Source organism: Nycticebus coucang, chromosome 6, assembly GCF_027406575.1.
Source record: "Nycticebus coucang isolate mNycCou1 chromosome 6, mNycCou1.pri, whole genome shotgun sequence".
Classification (NCBI taxonomy): Eukaryota; Metazoa; Chordata; class Mammalia; order Primates; family Lorisidae; genus Nycticebus; species Nycticebus coucang.
The window spans coordinates 54085407-54097686 of record NC_069785.1 but is presented as its reverse complement, the minus strand read 5'-3'; the positions used below and the strand labels follow the sequence as shown (position 1 = coordinate 54097686).

Below are 12280 nucleotides of genomic sequence, written 5' to 3'. Positions count from 1 at the left end.
GGAAGCCCCTCCGTTCCCAGTGCTGAGGTGGGTGCCCTCCTATGTAAGAGGGACCACTGCATGGCCAGTTTACTCATCCTCCTCCACTCAGGAAGTTTCTCCATAGGAAAATAAAACCTATGAGCTCGGCCATATACACCAAGGCTAGTGGGTTCAATCCCAGCCCAGGCCTGCTAAACAACAATGACAACTGCAACCGAAAAATAGCCGGGCGTTGTGGCAGGTGTCTGTAGTCCCAGCTACTTGGGAGGCTGAGGCAAGAGAATCGCTGAAGCCCAAGAGTTGGAGGTTGCTGTGAGCTGTGATGCCACAGCACTCTACTGAGGGCAACATAGTAAGACTCTGTCGCAAGAAAAAAAGAAAAGAAAAAAGAAAACCTATGGTGGTAGCCAAACCAAGTATTTATGAATTCTTAAAGGTAGGAATAAAAGAATAGATTGATAAATGGAGAAATAAACCCATATATTTAGGAAGTACTAAATATAACTTTTTTTTTCTTATCGAGACAGAATCTCACTTTGTCACCCTCCGTGGAGTGCCGAGGTGTCATAGCAACCTCAAACTCTTGGGCTCAAGTGATTCTGTTGCCTCAGCCTCCTGAGTAGCTGGGACTACAGGTGCCTGCCATAACACCCAGCTGTTTTTAGAGATGGGGTCTCACTCTTGTTCAGACTGGTTTCATACTCATGAGCTCAAGCCATCCACCTACCTCGGCCTCCCAGAGTGCTAGGATTATAGGCATGAGCCACCACATCCAGCCCTAAATATAACTTTTTAAAAGATCATTCTTTCTATATAGAGTGATTGCAGTTCCAATTCAGTTATTTTGCAGAAAGGTATAAATTGATGCTGAGATTCACCTGACAGATTTTACATGGACTAATTCAGTGGGCCATGCTCAGGGTACCTTTTGATTTTCTTCCAGGGCAAGCAGTAGGCTACTCTGTCTGCCGAGGCTGAGGTCACTCTGAATATTGCCATTAGTCTCTTAGCACACCCTTGGTCAAACACTTAGATCACTTAGGACATGGGATAAAAATGACTAAAGCAAGATGGAAGTTTATTCTCGCATTGAAGTCTGAACTGCTATGATGGCTCATTCTTTTTGCAACCCTGTTCCCAGGGTGATGCTTTCAGCCTGCTGGCCCTACTGACCTACTACCACCCTCTCTTTTTTCTAGCCGGTGGGTAGAGGAGAGTTCAGTTTATCACCTTCTGCATGGCCACACCTGGCTGCAGGAAGACTAGAAGGTTGTTTTCTTTCTGCCATATGCCCAGTGTTACTCCCTAGGCCTCACTGTTAGTATTAGGGGTAGGATAGTTCTTCATTGTAAGAGATTTTCCCTGGTAAAGCATTTAGCATCCCTGCCTGCTCAGCACTGAATTCTAGTAGCACCCCCTGAGCTTGGTCACATCTAAAAAATTCTTTTTATATTTAACCCCAGCTACAGGAGAGAGAAGGAGAGGGGGGATGCATGCTGGGAGCACCAGAACTATCTTCTAGATAAACCATGTGTCCTACATTTGGGCCCTGCATCTTCTACCAGTAGGCAGAAATTACAGCCCATAGTCTCAAATGGAGTATAATCTAGAAGTCATTTTATTTTATTTTATTTTATTTTTTGAGACAGAGCCTCAAGCTATCGCCATGGGTAGAGTGCTGTGGCATCACAGCTCACAGCAACCTCAAACTCATGGGCCTAGGCAATTCTTTTGCCTAAGCCTCCTGAGCAGCTGGGACTACAGGTACCCACCATAACACCCGGCTATATTTTGGTTGTACTTGTCATTGTTTGGCAGTCTCAGGCCAGATTCAAACCCACCAGCTCTGGTGTATGTGACTGGAGCCTTAGCCACATTAGCTACAGGCACCACCTTCAAGTCATTTAATTTGACACCAGAGTGTGGGTATGTCTGATACTCCTTGAATTCATGTTCCTTTCAAAGATACGATGTGCCTCCACCATGACGGACTGTGCCTCTCATCCAAACACTCTGTCCTCCATCCCCTTCTTTCAGATCAGTGTAAGTTACACAAAATCAATCTTCCTTCTCCTTTTTCAGACGTTTTGACTCTCACCTCCCCCAAGTAGGAGAGGTAATTCCGTAAGCTGTTTGAAAAGGCCTCTTCCTCTAGCGTTAGTGAGCAAGAAGGCAGAGGTCTCTTGTTCAAGGACGAGGAAACAGCGGAAGATGTACAGGCCACTGCTGTTGTGGGCAGAGTGAAAGGGTTTAAAGATGTCTGTTCTCATCCTGCCTCCGGTTTATAATCTGATGCCTATACTTTCTACTGGTCCTTGGGAAGAGAATGACTATAGCAGTAATCATCCCCATTTATTGGGTGATGGCGCTTTTTATTTGGTACCATGCCACATTCTTTGCATGCACCATCTTATTTAATCTCCACAACAGGGAAAATGCTTTACGATCCTCACATTTCAGAGGAGGAAACTGAGGCTGGGCAAGATGAAGTCACTTGCCAAAAGCATCACATGTAGTAAGTGGTCACTGTAGACCTCTGAACGTGGCTTTGTACGTCTGATTCCAATGTCTGTACATAACCACTTTCTTATCCCTGAGCTCTAAGCCAGGTTTTGGGAATTAGGTATGTGATCCAGGGAAACTACATTTATGGGGGGTCTACTCTATATTCAGTGCCTTATGCAAATACACATATTATCTCACTCCTCACCAACACTCTGCAAGGCCAGTGTCACTGTTCCCTATATACAAGGAAGAAAATTAGTGGCCAGTGAGCCTCCCCCCTTCTGCCTTCTGGTCCATGGAAGTGGAGACTCTGGTTCTAAGAGCCTAGCATGGAACAACCTTCCTTTATGGTTCTGATGGGTTTGGGAATGACAACTCTAAATAAAGTGCTTTTTGCCCAACTCTATCTCCGGCAGATACTACCCGAGTGGAGATGCCTTTGCTTCAGGATCAGATGATGCTACGGTATGTTTTTAAGTTCTTGAGAGTTTTTCCTATTCAAAAGAGAGATTCGTTCATTTAATTATTTAAAAATATTTTTTTCTGGTTACAGAAGTAGTGTGTATTCATTGGGAAGAAAATTTGGGGGGCAAATTAAATTACCTTAATCTTTTTACCCAAGAGAAGTCACAGTTGGATGAATCCCTTTCAGTCTTCTTTTGTTTTTAAACAAAATGCTATATAATTTGCCTTTTTCACTTAGCAACATATTTTTCCATACCAATAAATACTTTCTCCATTGTATTTTCTTCAAGATTGAATAATATTTCATGAATAGTATTCCATGTTTTAGATGTGCATCAGTCTTAAATTTTTGAACAGTTTTAGCTTTTATGAAGGGTTTTTTTTTTCCGTTAAAAACACTACTATAGAATGGTGCCTGTGGCTCAGTAGGTAGGGTGCCAGCCCTATATACCGATGTTGGCAGCCCAGGCCCGGCCAAACTGCAACAAAAAAATAGCCGAGCCTTGTGGCGAATGCCTATAGTCCCAGCTACTTGGGAGGCTGAGGCAAGAGAATCGCCTTAGCCAGGAGTTGGAGGTTGCTGTGAGCTGTGATGCCACAGCACTCTACTGAGGGCAAAAAGTGAGACCCTGTCTCAAAAAAAAAAAAAGAAACACTACTAAAAGTAAATATTTTTTACCTCTCGCTTCTTCCGATTCTCAAACATAACTTGCAAAGCCAAAAATAGATCCAGTTTTAAAGATTTTGATACTAACTATAAAACTATGTTAACTTGTTTTTAAAGAGAAAAAATATTTTCCTATTGCCCCCAAAATATCAAATATCTTATTAAATAATGGTTTTCATTCTGATTTGCTGCTGTGGAAGAGATAAGGAATAGATTGTGAGTTTTGGTAATAATGAAAATGTAAGACTCTGTATGTCAAAAATATATAACAAAATGTTAGAGAATACATTGTTTTTTGGGTTTTTGTTTTTGAGACACAGTCTTGCCATGTCACCCTCGGTAGAGTGCTGTGGCATCACAGCTCACAGTAACCTCAAATTTGTGGGCTTAAGCAATCCTCTTGCCTCAGCCTTCCAAGTAGCTGGGACTACAGGTGCCTGCCATAACACCTGGCTTTTTTTTTTTTTGTTATAGTTGTCGTTGTTTAGCAGGCTCAGGCCAGGTTCGAACCTGCCAGTCCTGTTGTATGTGGCCAGTGCCCTAACCACTGAGCAACAGGTGCCAAACCAAGAGAATACATTTTGGTAAAATTCGCACCACATGTGTAACAGACCAAGTTGAAATTCTGCAAAAATGAATGAGGTTGCAAAATAATATACCCAATAAAAAAGAGGGTAAAATTCAGACTATTTATAAAGCAGTAAATCCAAAATAGCAAGTAAACACCTGTAAATGTTTTCAGTCACCTGTAGTCAAGGAAATGCAAGTTTAAGCGATCAGATACCCATTTTTGCCTCTTGAATTAGCAAAGAAATGCCCAAGGCTAGAGTTGGCGAAGAGCCTTGGACGAGGCTAGGGTCAGGATCTTTGGTACCACTCCTCTAGAGGGAAGATTTGCTGTATGAATCAACAAAAAATCCCTACCCTTTGGTCTGATCGTGTGCTATTTCTTGGGAACAATTCTATTCTAAGGATTCTACTCCTTAGCTATTCTAAGGAAGATACCAGATACGTATAAAGGTTTTTGCATAAGAATAATCATCATAATGTCTATAATAGAGAAAAATTAGCCACAATAAAAATACTTAACAGGGTAGGGCCAGATAGATTTTGATATATCCACATGAGAAATATTCAACAAACATGTAATTCATTTTTTGAAAATTACTTAATAATGTGTGAAAATGCTCAAACCTAATATTAATTGAAGCAATAATGAAACATCTCTCCCATTCACATATACACATACCGTAGAAATACAACTGAAGGAAACAGCCCAGGCATTAGTAACTACCTCTTAAGTTTTGGGATAACTTTCATTTCCTTGCATTTTTGAATAATTTTTTTTATTTTCGCAGTAAACATGTGTCCTTTCTCAGAAAAAAAGTGGGGTCTCATTTTTGTACCAGAAGAGATTTTCTGTATTTGCTGTTTTTTTCCTGTCTCTATCACCGATCTACAGAGGCTAATAAGAATTGTGACTAAGGGATAAGATAATAGGAAAAATTAATAAAGAGCTATTCACCTTATCCCTAAAACTACACAAGCTTCTGGCCCTGCCTGAAGTTCTGTGGTCATCTGATTACCAAACTGGAAATCAAAGGTAAGAGTTTCTCTATTTCTTCATACCCTAGTGTCGTCTCTATGACCTCCGGGCGGACAGGGAGGTTGCCATCTATTCCAAAGAGAGTATCATATTTGGAGCATCCAGCGTGGACTTCTCCCTCAGTGGTAAGATTTCACCTCAGAAATATTCCCAGGACCTGAATGAAACCCAGGGCTCTATCAAGCTTCCCATCACCTAAGCTTTCTGTGGACCAGTATGCTAAATACTCCACATCTGCGTCGCTGTGACCTTGGCCCTGCTTCCTTCAGCTCCATTCACTCCAGGGGCTGCCCTTCAAGGCAGTGATGTGCCTAAAGGTCACATGTGCAATGCCTGTGGGCATTTTTCCCCCAGCTTCCCTTCTCCTCTTCAGACATCCCAAAGCAGGTGAAGCCAAGAGTCGTCTCTCAGTGCACTGAAACTCCTGGCTCCTCTGCCCCACAGTTAAGGCAGAGCTGACAGGCTGGGCCACGGGACCACTCCATTTCCCCAGACACAGCCCCATTCTGTACCTTCGTGTGTGCCACTGCATGTGATGCTGCTACTGCTGCCTGGAACATCGTCTGCCTGCCTCCCCTGCCTGACAAACTCCTACTCAGCCCTCAAGAGCCAATTCAAATGTCAGTTTGATTGTACCTCTTTAAACTCAAGTTTCACAAGTTGCTAAGGGACTAAAAACAATGTGTCTGCAATGCCCTCCTTGATCCCCCTTCCTGGTCCCCTGGCACTTCCATTATCAGGTGATGCTGGATTGATTTATTCCTCTCTGCCCCACGTCCTCCACAAGGACTGGATCCTCTGAATCCTCAGGGCAAACCGTAGGCCAGGGAAGGTGGCTCACACCTGTAATCCTAGCACTGTAGGAGGCTGAGTTGGGTGGATTTCTTAAGATCAGGAGTTTGAGACCAGCCTCAGCAAGAATGAGAACCCTCTCTACTAAAAATAGAAAAACTAGCCGGGGATTGTGGTGGGTTCCTATACTCCCAGCTACTTGGGAGGCTGAGGCAAGAGGATTGCTCAAGCCCCAGAGTTTGAGGTTGCTGTGGACTATGAAACCATGGCACTCTACCAAGGTGACAGAGTGGGACTCTGTCTCAAAAAAAAAAGGGGGGGGGGGCCATAGTGCCTGGTATATGTTTATCAAACCAGTGAATGAGTAAGATGAATGAATGGGTAAATGAGTTGAGTGACAGACACAAAAACAGAAACAGGAAGGAAGAAACTGGCTTAATAATCATGTCACCTTGCTTCAAGGTCGCCTGCTATTTGCTGGATACAATGATTATACCATCAATGTCTGGGACGTTCTCAAGGGGTCTCGAGTCTCCATCCTGTTTGGACACGAAAACCGCGTTAGTACTCTACGAGTTTCCCCCGACGGCACTGCTTTCTGCTCAGGATCCTGGGATCATACCCTGAGAGTAAGAGAGGTGTTCTCCTGTTTTCCTGTGTGTGAGAGGAAAAGGTGATGGGCCTCCTGGAGCAGAGGAGCCTGAGTAGGCAACATGGGCCTGGCCAGCCAAACAGAGCTCTGGTCTCAGTTCTGCCCACAGCACAGAAGGAATGAGGTACCTGGGGAGATAGTGCCCCCCATGTAAGTGTTTGAGCAGAGTAGGCAACACGGTATCATGTAGTTGAAGGAATAGTTGAGTTAATGATCCAAGAGATTCCTTTTGACTCCAGAAGTCTGATTCTTATGATTTTGGACTTTGTCAAACCATAGATAACCAATCTTTTCTCCCTGGAGTGTGGCATTCTGAGGGTCAGAGCCCTGGGAGGCCCATTCTAGGAGGCCTGTTAAGCTCTTGGATTTTATGCCAGATTTTGTGTGTGTGTACATTTTTCCAGGAAAAATGCCCTCTTGGCTTTCATTAGATTCTCCAAGAGAGCTCCATGACCTTGCCAAATGTTGGCTGTCCCCAACACCACCAAAGTAGCCTGTTCATAAAGCCAAGTTTATTGCTTACCTCAGTGTGGAAGATCACAAACTTGGCAGTGGCTTAGTAGCATCTCAGACGGGGACAGCAAAGGTTTGCAGGTGTTTGAGGTCTGGTTGAAGGCAGGTCTTTTGACAAAGGGATTTATTTAGGATTGGAAAACTTGTGGCATAATACAGTTTTAAGATTGCTGGATACAGGATTATGGGGAGAAGGATTTTAAGGAAAGTTTTGAAAAGTAAACAATTATTTGCAGCTCTATATTGGATCTTTTCTAAGGAGTCTTTTTTGAGTAGTCTAGTTTTAGGATAATGAGATAAAAAGATTTTTTGCGAAGTTCTTGAAATAAAAATGTTATCTGTGAGTTCATCTTCCTGGGGAAGAGGGTCCTCAGTTACCAAAGTCAGGTCAGTGCACACAGCTGCAGGGCACAGAGGGTCGGTTCTCAACCTAGAATTATCAGCGTCTGATAAGGAGGCTGCAGATGCCCTACCAGATGCCCTTCTCACTAAGGGAGAAGAGAGTCAAGTCCAGAGCAGCACCTTCGAGTTGCCGATGTTATCCAAGGCTTGTGAGTGCCCCATTTTGGATGGAGGGAGTGTGTGCATGTGTGAATAGATGAACTTTTATCTCTTTAAACTAAAGTTTTATAAGTTATTGACTACTAAGGGACTAAACATTATCTGTTTGTATCTTTACAGGTCTGGGCATAATCATCTTCTCGCAATGTATGCATACATACCTGAGGATAGAATCTGAAATATTCACCTGTAAATAGATAATACCTCTAGAGGAGTTTAAGGCTTATTGCAATTTAGCTTAAGGGAGCAACTCCACAGCCCAAAGTTCACAAAACACCTCCAATATTACTATTAAAACTGCCACCCCTAGAAATCTCTTGGTGGGAGCCTTCAATACTACAGGAATACCGTCCAGTACAGTATTTTTTATTTCAAACGCTCTTAAAAATGTATCATTTTTCATGTTGTTTTAAATTATTCTAGTCTCAACTCTTTCTGTTACCAATAGAAGTAAGCCTTTAATATATTCCGTATTATTTCTTTGAATGAGATTCCTTTTCAGAGCACTTTAAAATCTGATTTTTCTTGGTGTGCACTGTGAAGTTTGGAGCCTTTCTCTGGAACTGTTGGTTTTATGGACTGTATAAGGACTGTTAATTGTCTATGATAAAAGAAAATTCCAATTCTAGATGTCATTAGACAAAATTACTTTTTTAAAATGTGTTTTTATTGTAAATCTTTTTCAGCCTCCTGTCCTTCTGTCTTTTTTTCAGATAAAACATTTTGTTCATGTGAACTGCCATAAATGAAGCAGAGATATGCATAAAATGGACAGGATGTTTGCTTTGTAAATTAAGTGGTGGCGTATCACTGTGTCACTTGGACAGGGCATTTTCTTTAAATTGAGGGAAAAGCTGGATGCTATTTGTAACATAAATGCTTCTGAGAGCAAGGAAAACTCTTCTGTGGGGGAACACGAGACAGTAAACTTATTTACAAACCTCTTAGTAGTATTAGTGGAAACGCTTAGGTTGAAGTGAATCTTGTCCATATAAATTATATTTATGTATTGCATTGCAATTGTAATTACATATGCAGATTGATAGGTCTTGAATAATGTCTTTGTTCCTCTTATATTGAGAGAAAAAGAATATAAAAAGAATTATCTTGTCTTTATCTGAAATTCTGTAAGTCCTTCTGAAGATACCAAGTATTTTTTGTTATAGGATCCCTTCTTTTCCTTTCTCTTTTTTTAAAGGTGTAGAGATTTATTCTACATCTTATTCTTTCTGTTTTAGAAAACTCTTCATTCAAAAAGATGGTGTGAGGCTGGATGCAGTGGCTCACTCCTGTAATCCCAGCACTTTGTGAGGCCAACGAGGCAGGAGGATAACTTGAGGCCAAGAATTTGAGACCAGCCTGGGCAACATAGAGAGACCCATCTCTATGAAAAATTAGCCAGACTTGATGGTGTGTACCTGTAGTCCCAGCTACTTGGGAGGCTGAGGCGGGAGGATTGCTTGAGTCCCAAGAGGTGCAGTGAGCTTTGATGACACCATTACACTGCACCTTCAGTGACAGAGGGAGACCCTGTCTTTAAAAAAAAAAGACAAAAAGCCCCACAGCAATGGCATACATATTACTTAGGGGACTAGAAGATCACCTCAGAAAATGGACATTCCCAGGTGGGGCTTGCTTAGTGGGTGGCCCAGGGCTGAGGGCCAGGACCTTGCTGCAGCAGAGAACCGCCTGTGCCACCTCCCCCGAACTGTCTGGTCTCTTCTCTTGGTCCTGCTGCAGCTCAGTCCTCTCCTAGTGGTAGCTCTGGCTTTGCAGGGTCACCCCCAGGCCCTTCTTCTCAGAGCAGCCTTGCCAGAGCCAGAGCCAGGTACAGCCATGGGGCAGTCCTACACCTGGCACAGCCTCAGGGGGTGGGCCAGGCCTACCTTCAGAAGTCAGTCAAAAATCAGTCAGCCCAGCTTTTCCATCAACTCACTTTAAATAAAGCATAATAAGTTATAGTCAGTCATTTGTGGAGCAAATAGTTACTGAGAGTTTCATTACACACCAGAGAGAGAAAGATAAATGGTCACAACTGCCTCCAAGGAACCCAGCATTAGGGAGGGAACATACTCCAGAGGGATCACTTTTTAGCACTGGTGGATTCTAACCTGGGCAGGGGCTCAGGAAATAGGCATGGTGTCTGCTCAACTCCTACCATCTGCCGAAGAGGCCCAGGCCCCAGAGTCTTTCCAATGGAATTTCCCAGCTCTACCCCAGAATGTTCCAGAGTGATCCCTGGTCCAGCTGACCGCCTTGTGGTGGATTCCCTATCAACTTTAGCAGACCTTTTTTGGTCTGTCTTCTGACTCTCAGAAATCACAGAAGACAGGGCAAAGGAAAGGTCTCCTAGACTCAGGGGAAATTCAAGGGTCTGTACTTGGAGGGGTGGAGAGCATCTTCAAGATACGTGCAAAGTAGCCCATGACTTTGTAACGAAAGCATTCCATAGAACACTTTCACTTTCCCTGTGGGCACTGAGCCACCTCCCCTGTAAGTATGTGCCCTCGTTAGAGTGGGGTGTTGTTTGGTATTTACTGATGAAATACTTGATTTGAATATACTGCACCATGTGGAGACCCAAGGGTAAACTCCAAACACTGTATTTGGCATATTGAAAAAATGCTGAGTGTAGTTTTATAATCAACTGTTTTTCTAGAGAACTTGGGGGCAAACCTACCAAACCAATTGTGAAAGGGCCAAAAAGATGTGCCCCCAGGATAACCTTGGGCAGCCTCCTCCTGGCCAGAAAAGAAAAAGTTTAGGCAGAAAAGAGGCAGTATTATTGGGTACTGATGGGAAATATTGTTGAAATGAAACCAAGTCAACTGCTTCAGAGTGGGCAGGCAGCCTCTCAGAGAGTTTCAGTATTACTTGGGAAAGAAGTATGGAGACTCTTCAAAGAATTCAAAATAGACCTTCCACTTGATCCCACAATCCCATTACTAGGTATCTAACTAGAAGAAAAATATCATTTCGGGTGGTGCCTGTGGCTCAAGGAGTAAGGCGCCAGTCCCATATGCCGGAGGTGGTGGGTTCAAACCCAGCCCCGGCCAAAAACCACAAAAAAAAAAAAAAAAAATCATTTCATCCTAAGGACATTTGCATTAGACTGTTTATCACAGCTCAATTTACAATTGCCAACATGTGGAATCAACCCAAGTGCCCATCAACCCATGAATGGGTTAATAAGCTGTGGTATTTGTATACATGGAGTACTGTTCAGCCATAAAAAGATAGAGACTTCACATCTTTTGTATTAACCTGGATAGAGTTGGAGAACATTCTGTTTAGTAAAGTATCACAGTAAGGGAAAAGCAAGTATCCAATGTACTCAATACTAATATGAAGCCAATGGACAAATTAATAGGCACCCACACAAGAGAAAAATTCAATTTAATTCAAATGGGAGAGGAGAAAGAAGGGGGATTCGTGTGCTCCCACCTAATGGGCACAGTGTAAGGGTATATGGCACACCTGGGTGAGGGGCGCTACAACAGGGACCTTGCCTGACAAACATTGTAACCTAATCATTTGTACCCTCTTATCAATCTGAAAAAAAAAAATTTCAGTTATGAAAATAGTTCCAACCTTGAGGAGCCCCTGAAAGTGTCCCAGAGACTCTGGATCCTACTCTGAGAACAGCTGATCCAGGCTAATGAGCCTTTTCCAGCCCCTGTGTGAGACCTCCGAGGACCATCAAGGCTGTAGGAGGAGCTTGGAAAAGAAGTGGGAAGAGACCAACTGGGGTAGCTGAGGAGGGAGGCCCTCAGAGGAGGTCACTGAGGGGCACAGAGAGACCATAGGAGGGGCTGAAGACAGCTGGGACCTGTGAGCTGCTAGAAATATTTTCAAAGGAGGACATCTGGGATCCTGGGGTAAGCACAGCACACAGGTTAAAAGATTAAAGTAGGGCAAGGGTCAGGGCTACATTGCTTGCCCCAAGCCTGGGAGAGCTGACTAAGCCAAACTTCACTGCTGAGAAATATCAAGTCACTAACAGGCCCTTGCCCTGGAGATGTGGACTGGGTAAGCAGGAGATGCCAGGAATTCTGATGCAGTGTGGTGGAGAAGCCTGAGAGTGAAGCTTTTTGTCTCTGAGGATGTGATGCTAAACCTTTTACCCTCTTATCTGTGATAGGAGAACACTGAGTCACTGTTCAGGGCATGCCACAGACCCCTGTTTCCAGACAGGACTTAGCTGGGGCCAGACTGGCCTTCAAGGATGGCTGATGTCCACAGGGGACTGTAGCCTCTAGTAGGCTGCCTCAGGACCAATGCAGTGAAAGAAATGAAAGATTTAATATGTTTGCATCATTATAAAAAGGATGAGGGGGGAAGGTTATGGGTTGGTTAATGGATATTAAGTTACAAGTAGACAGGCATAAGTTCTGGTATTCTATAGCACTATAGGTGACTATACATAATTTATCATATATTTTCCAATAACTAGAAGGATTTTGGATTTTCCTGTCCACCTAAATAAAGAGAGGCTCTGTAAAAGAAGAAACTTATTTGGGAATTGGGCATTGCAATG

At 43.2% G+C, this 12280-nt stretch overlaps 1 protein-coding gene across 1 annotated transcript in view; it reads left to right on the top strand.

Annotated features, from left to right (window-relative positions):
• Positions 1 to 8855, top strand: part of GNB5 (G protein subunit beta 5) — a 42962-nt gene extending 34107 nt beyond the window's left edge. Inside the window, exons 8-11 of the mRNA XM_053594073.1 lie at positions 2904 to 2952; positions 5254 to 5350; positions 6480 to 6646; positions 7864 to 8855. Coding sequence (XP_053450048.1) covers positions 2904 to 2952; positions 5254 to 5350; positions 6480 to 6646; positions 7864 to 7875 — 325 coding nt within the window. The 3' untranslated portion in view covers positions 7876 to 8855. The remainder of the gene's footprint in view (positions 1 to 2903; positions 2953 to 5253; positions 5351 to 6479; positions 6647 to 7863) is intronic.
• Positions 8856 to 12280: the final 3425 nt, after the last annotated feature.